The sequence below is a fragment of the Dromaius novaehollandiae genome, chromosome 5 (genome assembly GCF_036370855.1).
Source record: "Dromaius novaehollandiae isolate bDroNov1 chromosome 5, bDroNov1.hap1, whole genome shotgun sequence".
Classification (NCBI taxonomy): Eukaryota; Metazoa; Chordata; class Aves; order Casuariiformes; family Dromaiidae; genus Dromaius; species Dromaius novaehollandiae.
The window spans coordinates 58,202,956-58,221,373 of record NC_088102.1 but is presented as its reverse complement, the minus strand read 5'-3'; the positions used below and the strand labels follow the sequence as shown (position 1 = coordinate 58,221,373).

Genomic DNA, 18,418 nt, shown 5'->3' with positions numbered 1-18,418 from the left:
TGCATTACACAATTTTAAGAAGACTTACACTGCTGTTATGAAGGCAGCCAAGAAGAGAATGTCAGCTTTCACCTTGGTATCTGCAAAGCCTCCTTCAGGGACTCTTTCATAGAGTAGACTGCTTCTACGCAGAGGCTGACTCAAGGCCCTTCTCTCACGGAGAGACTGGTGATTACTTTGTAAATAAAATTAAGGAGTTTTGGGGAGAGCTGTCACCTGTGTCCTTGAGGTGTTTTGAAACGATGACCTCTTAGCCTGTCTTTTGAACTTGCCTCCTTGATCAGCAAGAGCTTCTGTGGAGCGGGTGGGACGGACCCACCACCGGCAGACATTGCTGACAGGAGCCTACAAACGGCAGGGCGCCGGCTGGGGGGGAAGCAGCGACCGTTGGAGAGGCAGCGCCATGCCAACACAGCGACCGCCGGCCAGCCCCTAAGGGCCCCGCGCTACAGGGCACCGCCGCGCCCTCACTCCTGGCCGCTCCCCACGGGCGCTCACGCAACCAGCGGCCCGCCGGGCACGGCGGACCGAGCGACGCCAGCTGGGCTCCATGCTGCTGCCACCACCGCCGCCGCGGGAGGCACCGCTGCGGCCGCCGGCCCCAGCCCAGCGGCTCTTCCGGACGCGCCTAGCGCCCGCCGCCGCTCTGGCCCCGCCCCATCACGCCCCAACGGCCGCCCAGTCCCAGCGGCCGCGCCGGGCCTTGTGGGCCACCGCCCCACCCGTAAGCCACCAGCGCCCGGGGAAAGCGAGGCAGCTGAGACAGGCCTGCACCTAACGGCGCCAGCCAAGCCAGCCAAGCCCTACGGCGGGGGCGGGACTGGAACACCCCCCTCGCTATCGCAAGCCTCCCTTTGGGCGCTCCCAGAGCCGAAAATCTCACTAGCCGCTTCCGCCTTGGTGCGACGTGCTGCCGTAACGACGTGCGCCGCTACGCACTTCCTCCCCACCGCCCGTTTCCCCGCGCGCCGCTGTACGGCGCCCTCTCGAGCGGAGCCGGCCCTTTCCCAGCTGCCCCCGCGCGGCGCCACTCCGCCCTTCCCCCCGCCCCTGCTGAAAGCCGAACCGGAGGCGGCCGCGCGGCCATTTTGTTCCTAGCGCTGCTGGAACCGTCGGCCGCAGCCGCAACGGCTGGCGGGGCCTGGGAGCCCCCGCGGCGGTAGCGCTGGCCGCTTTTTAAAAGGGTTTTTAGTCCGTTTTGGGGGCTTCGCGCCTCGGCCCTGTTTTTAACCCGCTATGTCCGGAGAGGGAGGCGCCGGCGACCAGGTGAGTGGGAGGCGGGTGAGGTGGGAGGCCGCTCCCCGAGGGGCCCGCGGGCCGCTGAGGGGGGCCGGCGCTACTAGGGCCGAGGTGCGGCCTGGGGGGGCTCCGTGGCCATGGCGGCCGCGCCGGGCCCTGCCGGGGTGGCGGGGCCCGCCGTGTGGCGCAGCGCGCAGGGCCGGCCGCCGCCCGGGGCCGCGGGCGGGCTGGAGGCCGCCGCCGCGCCGCGGGACGCCCCTGGGGCTGGGGGGCGTGGGGGGAGCGACTCTTACCCCTTCCCTGCCCCTTGCTCCCTGCCGGCCTCCCCCGTGGCGCGGTCAGCAGACGGCTCCCTTCCCCCTCCGCACACACCCATTTTGAGGAACTCGACTTCTTCCTTCAGCGAAGTATCGCTGAGACTCCCCGGCGCGCTGAGGCGAAGGCGAGGGATGTGCGGGGTCACTCCCAGCCTCCCCCGTCAGTAAAATCGGGGAAGCCCCGAAAGCTCTTTGCGTTTCTGGTAAGCAGACTTTAATTCAGTTGAAGGCGGACAATAGGCAGTCCAGTGAGCTTCGCTTTCCCCGTCTCATATACTGGTAGTTATTGGTTGCACGCGCCCAGGAAGAAAACTCAAATCTGAACAAGTTTTTTAAGTGTGTTTGCGATGTTTTGTTAAGTGGGCGTTTGTTGAACATACGCATTGAATGTATAAGGCTGTGTGCCTCTTTAATGATGCTTTTTTTCCTCTAGAATAACACAGTACTAAAACATCTTCAAGTTGGAAACAACAACAATTCAAAAACATACTTATTTAATAAAGGATCTTGCACTTTTGGGCAGACCTTCTCTAACAGGCCTTTTTGGTAGTTGGGGCTATGTCTAAACTCTGTATTAATTTGGGGGGATAGGGATGAAAGTTCCAGACTTAGTGGTTAATACCAGTATGGCATGTCTCGGTGGCCCATATAGCCTACAAAAATACTCAAAAGTGAAGCCAGTGATTTAAATTCTACAAAGAAAAGCTTCTGAAGAAGAGAACATTAAGTCTCTCTCCAAAACAGGTTATGCTTCCATATCTGTGGGCCTGTGCCCTGAAGGGTGGGATGTACACTCTTCATAAGATCACTAGTTCTTGGGGGTAGGGAAGAGGAGTGTGCAGTTTTTAAAATACTCTGTTTCTGTTTACTTATGAAAGAAAACATCCTATGAATTACCCATGTAGGTGCTTGAAGTTGGGTTACTAAATAGACTTTTATAGTATGTTTAAGCAGAGATTCTTCAGAAGAATGTACCTCATCCTAAGGTAAAGGGCTGCAAAGCAGTAAGAGTACGTTGCAATAACATGTTGATAATCCTGATGTGTAATATGTTTCACATTTAAGCTATCCACTCCAATATATTTAAAAAAATTACTTTGGCATTTAATTGCATACTTTTGGTTAAAGCAGAATGTTCATTTCTGTAACTTGTATACATTACTACTTAAAGAAGAAGTAAACATTGCTGACAGGGTTTGTTTTCTTCTTTTGCAAGGAAGGAATGAATATACAAAAGGTTGAATTACTGTATGTTTACTAAAGTAAAATCTATTTTAAAAGTTATAATTTGCTTTCATACTATGGCTCTATGTCTCAAAGACTTTTAGTATTCAAAAAAAATTGCAAATCATTTTTTGCAGCCAAATAAAACATGTAGCTTAACATAAAGCTTGGATTTTTTTTTTCTGATTGATATTAAGGTTGATTCTTTACCCAGTTTTGCTTACAGTTTTTACATTGGGTGCACTTTAAGTCAAAAAAGAAGCTATTATAGGTTTGGTTAAGTTTATCTCTCCCCCCCCCCCGCCACCTCTGTATTCTGTTTTCCTGCACATGTCTGATTTTACTGTGGTCAGTTACCCTCCTTCTATCTGTTTTTCTTTCCCTGCCTATTCTCTTCTACTGTTTTTTTCCTCTCATCCTTGGAGAGTTGTCGTTCTTATGCCTAAATTAAATTAGGTCATGGCTTGACAAGTGTCTTTGGCAATAGTGATGTGAGGGTTTCTCCACCCTCGCTTATCACTTACCAGTTGTGTAGTGAGGCAAAGCTTATCTTAAGCCAGTGTTGCTGCTTGTCTAGCTATGGTCTTATAGAGCTTGGTAGACTCAAATTCCGCCATCTTTGTTGAAGGAAGAACAACAGAGCATTATGTTTGAGGGCAGTTGTGTCATGCTCCCTTGCCCATGCTGTAGCTACCGTATGTTGTAGCCTAATGCTGTCTGAAGGGCTCAACTTTATATGCCCAATATTCTTATGTTTCTTCTAAAGGTTTCTTTCTATAGAAAGCTGAAGATAGAAGTTGGGTTGCATTTGACTTTACTGTTTGGGTTTCCTCTGCTGCATGCATGACCAGCTTTTGAGTTTTTGGGTGCCATTTTTATTGTCAGTCACATACTTAGATCAGTATGAGGGGGTGACTGTACAGTTAATTTTTCGGCTGTGCTGTCTGGTAGTTGTCTGTATTATTTGAAAAAAAAAAAAAAAGCTCTGATAACAGTCACTAGAGGATGTACATACTGTGTATGATGCAGATGTTAACAGTTATCATTTGTCAAAGATTTTTAGTTCTGACTCAGTGTCAGCTATTCAGGGGCATTTGCATCTTGCTTCCCAGGTCTTGGAGTTTGGAGGGGATGTATGAAAGCAGCCAGGTCAGTAATGGATTGCCATGCTGTCTCCTGCAAGCACAAAGTTGTGGTAGTGCAGGAGGGGAGAAAAGGGGAATAAGGGAGTTGGATGACTAGGAGGGTGGAAAAGTAAAGGTATTTTAAGGTTAAAGGCACAACTGGGATTTAGGAGGCTTGCAGAGTAGTTTAAATGTGGCTTCACTGCCTTTGCGCTTATGCTGAGCTTACCTCCAGGCATTGTTAGGTGATATTAGCATGTCACAGAATAGGAGCCTAAGCTACCTGGTGGAGCTTATCTCCTTGCATCATGATCACAAACAGATTTGGGGGCAGGTGGGAATTGTGATATAGGCACCATGATTGCAGGGAGTCCTTTTAGAATCAGAGTAATTTCAATTTTAGCTCAGTTTTAACTGTGGATGCAAACTGAATTCTGCAGAAGCAGCTGAATGATGTCAGGTCTTAAATCTGTTAGGCTCCTGCCAGATTCCTGGTAAGGTCTGCATAATGTTTAACCAACCAGATTTTCCAAGGTAGGTTTTTAGAATACCAGACGCTTATCATTGTCTATATCATGGAAATCCACATTTGTAGATTGAAAGACTGCATTTGCCACTGCTAGCTAGAAAATTACCTGCTTTTCCATGAAGAAAATCCTATTTTCATCACATGTCAGGGTTAAAAAGAGTAGGTACTTGCACCTGCATATTTCTTTACTTTTTTTCTAGCCATGACTGTACACACCTAGGTTATTTAGATCTGTGATGGTTGCTTCGTATCCTTTAACAAGAACTAAATTCAACATCTTCTTCCTATCCTGGCAGAACCACTGTTCTTATCCATTTAATAAATGGTTGCCTGACATCAGTTTTATCTGAAGACCTGATCATACATTTGCTTACCCCACACTAGGTTACTTCTAATCTTTTAAGGTGGCTAGAACATGTATTTCAAGCTTCCTGTAACCATTTCTAAGATATACTCTGTCTGTGGCACAAATTACTTTACATGCATAAATCTCCTCCAAGACTGGGATGTGAAAAGAGATGTCCATACTATTATACCTTGACTAGATAGAGAAGAGACCTTTAAAGCAATCTATTCTGTCTTCTGGTGGCATTTTCTGTCCCTGTGTGCCTCTCAGTCATACCTTTGGTCTGTTTGATACAATACATCCTACAAGTTTCTGCATTCTAAGTGCAGTGGTAAATACAAATGCAGTTATCTAAAGCTTAATGTTTTAAAAGTAGGTGTAGTTGTTGGTGAGTGCAATGCTGAAAGCAAAACTTTATTTTTGCAGTATCATGTGGATTAAACATCTCAGGAAGAGTCATTTGAAAGAAACTGAAGAGCGTATTATTTTAGATGGTATATAGAGTATAAATAGAGTATAACTGGGTTTATTGACACTGTTTACATTTACTGTAGGAACTGGTTGTAAACAGAATGAAAACAAAGATTGGCAAATGAAGCCTGTTTTACTTGATAATGCAGATGTGTTTTCCAGTTTTTACACAGTTGTAACCGAACGGTGTGTTTTAGTCACATCTACAGGGTCAATAATCTCAGAATACATTGAGAAGAAATTAGTGGAAAACGCGTGCATCTAAATGCAGATGTTTGGGAAATAGTCTCATGAGGAATGAATAGTAATCGCTATTAATCTAAAACTGATTTGTTCAGAGATGTAAAGCAGCCCAAATAACATTGATGGGGAGGGGGAGTGACCTGTAAAAACACGCTTTTCTTATTTGATTGTTGTGCTGGGTTATATTTCTTAATTGTCACCCAGCCTTAAAGGACAAAGATACTTTCAAGATTGTGTGCACAGCTGAATTTACTTCGTGGTAAAACAGAAGGCAAGGCATTAAAAACAGATCTAAGACTACGTGAACACATTTCCGTTTAGTTTTCAGTGATGTTTGTTGAATTAAGATAATACACTCTTTAATTTGCCTGGATAAGCAAGGCAATCTGGAATATAGTATGGTTCTAGAATAACTCTCCATCTGGATATTTATTCTGGATTGAGTGGCTTTTCCTGTTAAAGATGGATTAAAGTGAGGAAAGTATGTTTATTAGACAATAAGTATCTTGCTTTGTTTCCCCACAGAAACAGTCATTCATACAGGAAAAAGAAAGTGCAAGGGTTGATACAGTATAACTACAGTGTGCTGAAGTAAGGAATGTGTAACCGAAGATAGGAATTAAAAACCTGTTCTGTGTACATAAAGCCATAATTAAACTTGCAAAAAACCCCTTCGATTAAGCAAAACTAACATAACTGAATAACTAAATACTTGTTAAGATACATGTTAGTATATTGTAGTTATTTTCACTGGCTGTGTTGTAGCCCAGGCTATCCTAAACTGTGCTATAGCTGGCTGAACCTGCAAGTAATAGTTTCCGTCTTAATGGACATGAAATTCCTGTTAGACATTAAACCAATATGACAGAACTAGACATTAAAATTCCTGACTCTTTTTGTGTACTACAGCCTGTATGTCTTGTTTATAGAAATTCTCATTTCATAATTAGTGGTAGTTTTTAAGGAATCTTAAACTGGCCTCTTCACAGGTAGAATAGCTGTTTAAATAAATTTCCTTTCCGCTGTAGCAGATCCTTCCATGGAAACAAGAGGATGCTGTAAGCATATACCAAGTGGCGTGAGTAGTTGAGAGGGGTGTTAGGCTAGCTGATTTTTAACAACCTTTGGAAACTTTAGGGTTTATTCTCAGAGGCCTGGGGAACTCTGCCTGTTAACTGCTTCTCTTAGTTGTACAGTATGAAATAGTTTTTCTTCCTTGAAGGTGATTTATAGAAGAACTTGTACTACAGATGAGCTTTGAACTAAAACTCCCTTTCTGTTTCTTATGTTCTTCCCTTTGGCATCTTTTATGAATTCAGATTTGGATTTTGTATGGCTAATGTACTTTTCAGAAAGGATCTTCTAGACTTCTAATCGGATAATTTCTTTTTGATTTATTTTTTTCAGATTTTGAAAACCATGGTCATAGAGATCACTTAGCACTTTTAGTATTTGTGGAACTAAAAATCTATTGCCTTTTATTTTTCTGTAAATAATAAAAGGGAAGCTGTGGATCTGGCTAGATATTAATCATACAGATACTTATGTGTATGAACTTGAAGTACTTAAACAATTCTGTGACCTTCAGAGGGATTTGTTTGCAGAATGGGAGCCTGATTACATGGGGGAGATACTGCACACAGAACTGACAAAAGCAGAGGAAAAAACTACTTTTCCAGTTTGTATGCAACAATTCTTTGCAACATTTTTTCAGACATTAAAGAGGAAAGTCCAGTAATCACTTTTTGTGTAATTTGGTGCAGTTTTATGGTAGTTTAAGCTGGACTAAATTGGGACTGATGCAGTCCTGTGTGTCTTTCCCTCTCTTTTCATCAGATCTGATCCTGAGATCAGGAGCTAAACTGTTAGAAAGTTAATCACTTCAGTAATTTTGTTTTTCTGCTGGTTTAAGTCTCTTGAACTGCCATGTTACAGAATGAGATCAACTCAAGCATAAGTCCCTTCTACGAAAGGGAGGGCCTGAAAATGTTTGTCTAGGGGCAGGATGATGGGAGTGACTTAAGACTGTTGTAGAGTAGCATCTTAAGAATTAAGTATCTTCATCCTGTTGGATATTGGCTGTTGAGTGAGCAGAATAATTAAAAATACATAATCAGGAGCCACATACCCCCAACCCGATAACAGCAAATCTAAACAGAGTTCAGTTAATGCGAGCTTTCAGAACTGATCAGATGTCTTGCTGTAGTTGAGCTAGGTTAAAAGTCAGAACTTCCTGCTCCTTTTCACTGTGTTGTTACAGTAGATGTTGGTCCTCACACATTTGAACATGTAACTGAATGCATGTTTACTCACAGACTCGGTTCTGACAAAATGGTCCAGACAGGAAAGCATATGTGTTTTCTCCAGTGTGTTAGGAGTGCTTATTGACAAAGATGCAAGGTAATGAGACCTTGTTTCCGCGCATATGTGGCCAGAACAGCAGTTTGCCTGGAGTGCAATTTGCCTCCATACTGAAATGAATGGCTTTTATGATTCCTTTCCCCTGCCGGCGGGGGAGAAGAGGGGAAGTGCTCACTGGTACTAAGAAGTTGGGTGTTTTCCTGCATGTGACATTTGGTGCAAGCAATCCCGAACAGACCAGCTTAAACTTAACCCTAACCATACCATGATTTTCAGTTCTGTAGAGCTCCTCTAATTTTTTTTGTCTTATATAACTGCCCGGAGATCTTTATTTGCTATTATAGGAAATCATATTTCTTTTTATTTCTTTCAAATACAAGAATGGAGGTTTTCTTATGCTTCTTACACAAATTAGGAGTCCTGTATCAAGCATACAAAGTTAATGTAGAATTGTTGGGATTATGTATCTTGTCAGCAAGTATTTTTTCACTGACTTGATTTATTTCATCCTTTCTGAGGTTACTGTCCTCTATTTGAATAGGTGAAATGGGCTTCCTGAAAGCTGCTTAACTACTATTGCAATGTCAGCAGAGTTATTTTGTGTGCCATGTGGAAGGGTTTGAGACAATACAACTGCATTATTACTGAAATAGTTGAGGGGCACTTGAACGATTTGTTCTACTTTTTCCTATGTGAAGGTGACTACTTACAGTGCAGGACCCTAATACCTATAAATGCTTCAGTTGTTCCTATAGGGCGGATGTTTTTAATTGTGGCCAGCATTAACAGAACTCCTGAAGTAAGCGTTTCTGTTTAATTGAATGCAGAATGATGCATGCTTGAAGATTTGAGACAAGTAGATTTCACTAAAATAGACTGTAACAAGAAACAAAGCTTACCACTAATGTGGGCAAATCTAACTTTGTTTTACTGAATGAACAGCATTTCAGCTTTGGGCCACCTCTAAAGATAACTTAAATTGTTTTTAAACTTGGGAAATTTCAGCTTCAGTGCTGTCTTCTGTAAGCTGAAATATGTCTATGCATGTAATTTTGGAAGAAATAATGCCACTGGGTCCCTTCATACTGTTTTGCATCTTACGGGTATATCACTTGAACTACTGTATGCAGTATTATGAAATCAGAATTTGTTTGGACTAGGGATGCAACAGTGTTCATACAGAAACTTATAAATTTACTGCTTTTGAACTGACAGTGCTGAGCTAATAATTTTTAATTTGATTTATCAAATTTTTAATTTGCTATGGGGCTTTTTTGATACTTCTCTTCCCAATTGTACTGCTTTGCCCTGAGCAATTAATGCTAAGAATGACTCACTAAAAATTGAATGGAGGAAAAAAAAAAAAGCAAGCTCTATATAAACCCACTCCTATAAAGTACCTTTTAGTGATCTTTTTTCCTTTTTGCTTTCATGTATGCCTACTGTTAGATATCAGCATAACATCTCTGCAATGTTTTTGTATGTTTCTCCATTTTATATGTAAAATTACTAATTTAAAATAATGTTTTGAGAGAAATGGCCTGAAATTATACCCTGTTAGTAGGACTGACACAAAAATTGGTAGTGTTTAAAGGATATTCAGAAATACTGTAGCTTTTTGAAATGGTCAAGTTGAATCATAATGTATAATGTAAGCGACTGTTTTACATCTGTAAAGCTTAATATGAATGAAAAAGGGGAGGGGAATTCCCCACTCCTGAAAATAAAAAGTTGATGTTCCTAAGTAACTCAGCCTCATATCTCTGTGGTGTTATACATGTCAAGTTGCCTCCTCTTTCTCTTTATAAGTGTATGATGGAGCCTGTGATAGGTAGTATGGTTTTTCTGTCCCATTCGTTGCCTATTTAATCTTCAGAGCTATTTAAGTATGTATCTAGATTCAATGCTAAGAATTTAAGTAGTTGCTTGAAATCTTTTAGCAATTGACCTTTTCTCTAGATTTCTCTGTACAATAATTGCTGTTAAAGGGGTAATAGAGAACAGTGTATTGTAACAGTAAATATGTAGCTAATGTAAAATTTTACAAGAAACATCTAGTAGTAATAATTTAATATTAACAGCTTATTACTGTTATATCTTGTGAGGGCAGCAATTTACTTGATCATGCAATTCAGGATTGCTAACATCTGCCTGAAAATGAGTAAAGTTCAGAAAGCTGGTAAATAACCTGTTTGGAGTAAAGGTCAGAACAGTCTTTCATGTTTAAAAAAATCCTGTCATATCACTTAGGGTTGTAACAAGCATGTGTTTTAAGGCTTGTGTAAATGTGATCATCATAGATCCTAATTTTTTTTTTTTAGTTACTTGAGCTAATGCAGTGTTAACCCTAGAAAACTTTTTCTGGAGATTATAAAGTGAGATATTTCTACTTATGTCTTTAAAAGTACACTTAAAAGACATACTGTATTAGTAGCTATTTTAACAATTTAATTTTCAATTTGGCAAAGCTTTTTAGTATCAAAAGTAGCTTGCAACCTCCAATCTGAATGTCTGTGTGTGAGGAAAACATTTTAAGATATTTAGTGCCAAAGTTGTGTGAAAGCAAGTGTAAGGCTATGCTGAGTGACAAATCGGCACTTTAACAAAAAAGAAATTGTGCTTGGATAACGTGTCTGTGTTGCTGCTAGAATTGTCATTTCCTAATTTTCTTGTTAAATCTATAACTAGTGACATGAAATATTTACTTTATGCAGGATAACTCATATAGAAAATTAGATGTGTTTGAAATCTATAATTAAAATGAGTTTGAATTTACTTTTTTCCTTATTAAAAGTTTCAGGTCAGTAAAACTGTTTAAAATTTGTAGTGCAATAAATGTGGCAAACTCAGATTTGCTCTAGAGTGTTTTAAAAACGCTTGCTCAGTTTAGTCTGGCTTTTCACTGGGTCACCTAATATGTCAAGCTTGTTGTGTTGGGGTGCGTTATGTTACTAGGAGAACTTGATTTACAGATAAAATTACAGTTTAATAGCTCCACTGTAAAAACTGAGATCTGAAATGTTACACTGTCAGAACGTTGTACTTAGCTTGGCTGTATAGCTGGAACTGAACTTCTCAAATTCTACTTGCGATCTCTTATGTCTTCTCTTTGATTTTTCTAGGCTGCCGAATATGTCCCAGAAAAAGTGAAGAAAGCTGAAAAGAAACTAGAAGAGAATCCATATGACCTTGACGCTTGGAGCATTCTCATTCGAGAGGCACAGGTTTAGTGACATAGGATTACATTTCCTTATCTATGGTCCACTCACACTATTTGGTTCTGGAGTAAAATCAGCATATTCATTTACATAAATCATAATATTGTAAATGCTGTTTTGATTTTCAATTTTTAGAATCAACCTATAGACAAAGCCCGGAAGACCTATGAACGCCTTGTTGCCCAGTTCCCCAGTTCTGGCAGATTCTGGAAACTGTACATTGAAGCAGAGGTTAATATTTTAACATTTTTTCTTATATAACATTTAATAGGAATTTAAGTTTACGCTTTCATAAACATAAATAAGATAGGTACATAAAACTTAGGGAAAGCAGGATTTTAAATATACCTTGCCTTTATTTTGTAAAATAGGTACAAAGGAATAATTAAAATGAATTCTAAAGTATTGGGTCTTTTATGAGTTGATGATTGTTGCATTATGGAATTGCAACAACATTAAAACAGTTTCAATGGTATTGGAGTGCTTTAGCCTTTTATTTACTTGTCGTGTCAATTTATTGCCTCCTGTGTCATTTATTTAGAGCTCATTTTTTATTCATACGTACAAACTTACTTGAATGACTTTCTATGAATGTTTGGATCTTTTAATATTTTTGCTTTCTCAGGGATTTGAGTGTTTCTGAATAGTGTTTTCAGGGAGGGTGTGGGGTGGAAGCTGATTTCTGAAATTAAAATGCTGGGAAAATGCATGGCTTTAGCACAACTCATTAACTTTTAAAAATCCCTCCAAAATTGTGATGATTTACATAACTATATAAAACTACAGCAATTTTTGTTCCGTTTAAGTGCATTGACCCATTTGAACAGTCTTTAATGACATGCCATGAAATGCACTGTATAAGCTGAGTATTCCCTTAGTTTTCTGTAACTGATATCGTATACCAATACACATGCTTTATGGGCATCTTTTTAGGCGCACACTTTTCTTAAGAGAAATCTTTTGCATGCTAAACTACAATGGTGGAGACCTTTGTTCCTGAGATGACAAATGAGCTGGCTAAATTTCTCTTCCATTTTATGTGAAAATTGCTTAGCAGCAATCTCAGTGGCAAAACTACATTGTATAATTATCATATTCTGTATATAAAATTATTTACTCAAATACTTTCTGGCAGTAAATTTTTAAAGGTTATGAAATAAAATTGCAATCATGGGAATCTGTTTAACAGACGTGTATTGCAGTTTATAGTAAGGTATAATAGTGCAACTGAAATATTAAGTAATATCCTAGAATTTTCACTGTTTTGTTTCCAGTAGTTTGTAGTGAGTGGTTAGTGGATTGTCAGTGATGGAACATATCTGGGAGATTGTGAATGGACTAACACATCCAGCTGTGAATTTTACCTTCTGGGATCCTGCAGCCAAATCCCTCAATCTTTTGTATTCCTGCAAAGTTTTCTGTAGAGTCTTGTCTTTAATTTGACGGTTACATCACAGTTATCCGATTTCTGTGGGATTTGGTGCTTATTTAGAACTTTTATCTTTCCCTAAACATGCTTCAAATCTCTGAGGTGAATAAGATCACCTCAGAAAGCCTCTACTGCATTATAGATCTTTCAGCAGGAGTTACTCTTATCAGTGTAAGAAACCTCAGGTTACTTGTCTTGAACCCTGTTCAGAGATGACTTGACAGACATTACCTCTTTTAACCAGTGCCTTTTATCGAACTTACCTAATAGTATTTACAAACACAAACAAGGGCAAAGCTTAAAACAGTCTCTAGGATATAATAATTATGTACTACTTCAAGGAAGGAACATCAGCTTTATCCAGCAGGTATGGTAACCCAATAACACAAGGTAAACTTGGGAAGGAGTGAATCAGCCTTGAGGTCACTAGCTCTGTGTGTGTATATATCTGTAATTACACTTGGAATATAAATGGACTATACAATTCTTTTATTCAAAATGGGGAAAAGATGAACTGTAGAGTTCTGGCAGAGGTTACACTTGAAAAGTTACGTTTGAAAGAAATGAAAGGTTATTTTTGAAAAACTTAACATCTCTTATCTTAGCAGGCAAATTTTTAAAACCACAGTTATGACTTAATTTTGTTTTTCAGCTTTTCTTTCCTGGTCCCAGTAACTTCTCTAGACTCACATAGTTACTGTTATAACTAAAAAGCAACATACTTATCTTTGCCTTTTTCAGTGTACATAACTATTTGTCTATGTAAGCTGAAATAACTCTATTTCCCAAATTCTTCGCTGAAAAAATATATTCACATAATTGGACACTGTTGCCAGTGTTGTTTTAAATTGCATATTGTGTGCAGACATGCCTGAGAGTAAATTCAGAATGAAATGCTTTCTCAAATACTCTTTTAACAGTGGTTGACTACAAATTAAGATTTAGTTTTTAAAGGCTACCTTAGATATCTGCTAGAGGAATTGTCTTGAGGCCTCTCTTATTACAGCTCTAAGATATCCAAGGAAAATATAGAAGATATTTTCCAGAACCTTTTTTCCTTGGAAATTTTAACATTCTCCTCCTGCTAGGAAGTTTCTCTTGGATAGTTCAGAAGTATAGCTTTTTTCAGCTTTGAGTTGGGAAAGTAAACCTGTTGTAAATCTGTATTTAGCATTGCTTTTGATTCACTTTCATTGCTTTGGTATTTTAAATGTTTAAATTGTAAAATCTTCAGTCATCCTTAAGGTACATTTTTTTCTGAAGTCAAAAAAAGCCAAACACTTTCCTCTTTAACATGATACTTGTTTCCTCTTTGCATCACAAAGACAAAAAGGCAGAGGAAAGTGAAGGATGCTTTCTGGCAGATTCTTTCACTAGAGAATTTTGTCCCCTGAACTACATATATCTGAGATGAATGTCATTACACAGTGGTGTTCTGCTGTTGGAAGAGGAGCTAGGGTGAAAATTATGATTGTAACCTTAAAAACATGTAAATTAACCCTGTAACAACTGTCCTTTATAAAATTATTAGAAACCTTTAAATTTCTCTTTGCTTAACTTTAGGAGTGTATTCTTTATAGTCATTTTCAATCTTCAGGAAGAAATAATTTTTTATAATCTACATAGACAAAACTTTTTCCCTGCATATGCTCCTTCATTTTGTGATATAAAACTTTAAGTGCAGATCTTACTCCTGTGACTACCTCTTGTTTTAGAATGACAGTGTTTCTTCAGCTCACTGTCTGTTTTCCTTTTCTTGTATGACTTTGTTCCCTAGTGGAATATAGTTTAAAACAGTGCTCAGCACTTAGTTTATCATCTCACTTGTTGCTGTTGATACACCGACTACTGAAGTAACAGAATACTTTGTGTTTCCATTTTGTATGCCAACCACCAATTTATATGTTCTGGTCTCTTTATTAAACTGGTTTGCCAGTCAGTAGAACATGGAGGTTAACTGGGCAAAGCAGGCTTTGACAGTTTGCTAATGGCAACTCTACTATAAATTTGAACTTATCAAAAAAATTTTGATTCTCGCTCTGGTTCTTATTTCTATTGACATTCAAAGGAAGCAGTTGCAAGACATGGGAATAATAGAAGTGGATGAAATGGCCCCTGGCTCACAATGTTTTTTGGTCATGACATTTGAATGCCTAAGGCTTGTGAGAATGTGAATTTGACAGACTATGTAGTCTATTTTTGATACATATTTTAGAAAGTAAAAATAGTTAACTTGCTAGTCCATTCTGCATCTACTAAAATTTAAGACCCGGTGCAGTGATGTCACTCTTGTTGCTTGGACTTTTTCTCCAGTTGCTTAAAGCACGCTTTTCTCTTGATACCTTTTTCATAAAAATCTACTTCCAGCAAACTTGAATCGGTCCACTATCAGTGCCTCTTTAACAGTTTTACAAAGCAGCATGTAAGTCTCATGGTTCCACATGTGCCATAATGTAAAATTCATAGATCACATGATCTGGATTCTAGTCTGCTCTGCTGATTTGCTGTGCCTTCTTGGGTAAGTTATTTAACCTGTTTTCCCATTATTAAAATAGATACCTACCTACCTCACAGGGTTGTTGTGAGGCTTACTTTAGTGCTTACAGTGCTTTTGGCATCTGGCTAAAAGGTGCTGCAGAAATGTAAAAATAAATTCTGATGTAATGCACCCTATGATCCCATAGGCCCAGCTATTACCATTTTCTCCATCTTTTTGACTGACTCATCTTTTAGATGCAGAATTAGTTGATAATGCTTTTGATACACTTGAACTTTCACTTTACCAATTTCGTAAATATTTCAGTAGTTCTGCAACAAGCATTTGAAGTTGTCATCTTTTTTCCTTTAGTTTTCCTTGAGAAATCACCCAGTTGAAAATCCTTGTAAGCATATTTATTAACTATATCCATATATTTGTAGGATTTTTATCAAGGTTATTGCTGTTCCTTAGAATTTTTAGTTCCTGTCACTTTAAAGGGAAATACTAGTCTGTAGTTGTCCCAAATGTGTCAGGCCAGTTCACATCACACCTCTTTCATTGCTGGGCTTATTTCAATATCTCCTTGTCACTTTGAACTGTTGTTGCTGGTAGGGTTTGAGAAGTTGCCATAATTCAAGGTGTTTAATGAGCACAAGACAGTTGTGATAAATACCCCGAATCCAGAAACAATAAACGTAAAATTAGTAATATGCATGCAAAGTGTTTGGCTGTTCATATGTACTTTTCATTTTGCGGATTTTTTTAAGTAAGACTCTTATGTAATTGCGTGTTCTAAAGAAATGAAACTAGATATAATTGTTTAGATAATTTCTATTTAATATGAACATTTTGAATTTTAGATGTCTTAATAACAAAACAGATGCTGTATGAGGATTCAGAGGGTGGGAAGGCTTTATATCACTGAAGCTTAGGGTTGAATGTTTTGCATTTCATCATATGCAATACATCAGTATATTTAATTTCGTGTAATTCACACTGGTGTGGATACTAGTCAGAATGTATCATTCAACATACTTGTATATGAAAACTGTAAATAAAACCATTTAGAAAAATGATTGTTTTTGTTTAAAATGTTTGTGTTTCTTCAGAGCATTTTCTTTCCCCGTTTTACTTTGATCTGGTTCTGAGTTTGGAAGAAAATTATGATTACTTATACATACCTACAAAATTCTTCTGCTTGGGGAAAAATGGGAACTGACTTCTGTCAGGATGAAGTTGGAGTGATCAGAATTCAAAGTAAAATAGACTTCCTGGCTGAGATTCTGTTTAGTAGTATATCTTCTCAATTAAAAATAACTGTTCATATCACTAGCCAATCCTTGTGCACTTTTTAATGGAAGAGGTACTTATTTTAAAAATCCCTGCTGTTCTGCCACTTTACTCATAGTAAACTTATACCTTTGAGAAACTGTTGTACAGGTGCTCTGTACAAATTTCCATATTGCACACCCTTGACAACCTCAATCTGAGACCTTAAATCTTTTTGCAACTGTACTATTTATGATCTTTTCTTATCCATGTGTGGACTTGTTCCATTCCTGTCAATAAATGTTGTTCTGTCTGTGTGATTATTATAGACTTGCACTAGAAATTAAATGGAAATTCTTTCTTGTCTTTTCTACTCAATATGTAAATACAGGCATGTACATCTTGTGTAGTTGCCACGGTCCTACATGCTGTGTAATATCAGAAATAGTTATCCACACAATTGACATTTGCTTTGTAGTTTCAGATGATGTGCAATACCCAATACTAATGGATTTTTCTAGAATCCTAATTTCTGTATTTGTTCATAAAAACTAATGGATCTTGGGAAAGTGTTAGGAAATTTTATTTTTGAGGTGGAAGTGATGCCTAATGAAGAGATTACTATGAACCCTCTTCTATAGTGTGATGTTGTTTTCACGTGAATAAACATGGACTATTTTCTGTTCTGTCTTATTCTTTCCATGTGGGATGACAGAAACATTCCTATTATGAATGTTAGTTATTCAAAACACTTGTTCACAACATCTTCGAAGTCTCGTTTTCAAATATAATGAAGATAGTGAAAACTTCTCATTGTGTGGGGTTTTTGGGGTTTTTTTTTTTTTTTGGTTGAATTAATATATTTATCCTTCTGCTGAAGTTCTGAGAGTGGGGAGTATGCATGTGTTGGGTCAAGCATCAACTTTGAGCCTCTTCCTCTTGTCTGAACCTGAAAGACCCTCTAGTAAACACAAAGCTTTCCTGTCTGCCCGGTATTAGCTGTGGGTTGGTAATCTTCATCTGGATTGATGAGGGAATGATTATTTGTGAAGTAGAGTATCATGATTTCTCTTTCCTTTTTACGTCTCTTCCAGCTTCTAGTTGTCAGCTGGTTGAGTTAGCTGTTACCCTTTCTTCAGACTGAGAAGCCTAATGGTGGTGAGAACGCTGTTCTGCTAAACTTTTAGTGCTACTGTTATAAAATACTGCTTCACTGTATTGGCTGCAGAATCTCTTTTTAGAATTGCTGCTGCGATGAAACGCAGTGGCTTCTCTTAGCTTGAAACCGGTGAAGCCGTGACATCTGTTCTGGCACTGCTGTGTGCTATAAGAGCATATAAATGTTCTTCATACAGAAGCGTTAATCAGTTTTTACCCCTCGTTAGGGTATGCATTTTCTCATGGATATTTTGAACATGACAGGTGTTCCATTTCCAGTGACAATTTTGGGCTTCTGCAATGAAATGTTATGTAGCTAATGCTGTCAACTTTGAGATTTTTCTTTTCCTCATATGAAACAATTCCAAAGTGAGAAAAAACAATGTGCATAGTGTGCATTGGTACATAACTGGGTAATATTGCACAGAAGGCATTCCAATATTAATTTTTGTGGCATATTATATACCTGTAGTTATTTATACATTAAAAGGTCTTACTGTGATTGGAACCTGGTCCCTCTTGGTGTTAAATTGTAGTATGGTAGTGACAAATGTTCCTAGCACAGAAAGATGGGAACATTTCTCGAGTTCATCGGAACTATGGCATCAGAAATGTTCCAGTTTAAGAACAGGTATTTTAAGTAAAAAGATGCTCTGCTCAAATTTTGTGGACAGTTTTGTCATATGTCTATAGAGCTGAATCCTATCGTTGCTTGGTATAAGACATACATATATATGTGTGTGTGTGTATATATATATATATATAATACAACTCACTTTTAACTTGAAGTATAAGCATTGCATCAGACTCTAGGTCTGTTCTCTTAGAGTTGGATTCTGCTAAGCAGTGTGGCAGAGACAAGTACTATTCTTGCATTTCACAAGTTTCAGTGAGCATACATTATTGATCTATTAATGAGAAATTGTTCCTAAATCTTGTAACTGAAGAGCTTATAGACAGACTGGTAAAGACTTCCAGAACTTAAACATCTATAACTTCCTCTAAAATGAG

The 18,418-nt window shown here is 38.8% G+C and overlaps 2 protein-coding genes across 2 annotated transcripts in view; one reads left to right on the top strand and one right to left on the bottom strand.

Moving 5' to 3' along the window:
• The window catches only part of HIPK3 (homeodomain interacting protein kinase 3), a 113,152-nt gene extending 112,199 nt beyond the window's left edge, over positions 1-953 (bottom strand). Inside the window, exon 1 of the mRNA XM_026111612.2 lies at positions 29-953. The gene's annotated coding sequence lies outside the window, so the exon portion shown is untranslated. The remainder of the gene's footprint in view (positions 1-28) is intronic.
• A 71-nt stretch (positions 954-1,024) lies between these two features.
• Positions 1,025-18,418, top strand: part of CSTF3 (cleavage stimulation factor subunit 3) — a 56,901-nt gene continuing 39,507 nt past the window's right edge. The window contains exons 1-3 of the mRNA XM_026111617.2: positions 1,025-1,266; positions 10,977-11,078; positions 11,208-11,303. Of these exons, the coding sequence (XP_025967402.1) occupies positions 1,237-1,266; positions 10,977-11,078; positions 11,208-11,303 (228 nt within the window). The 5' untranslated portion in view covers positions 1,025-1,236. The remainder of the gene's footprint in view (positions 1,267-10,976; positions 11,079-11,207; positions 11,304-18,418) is intronic.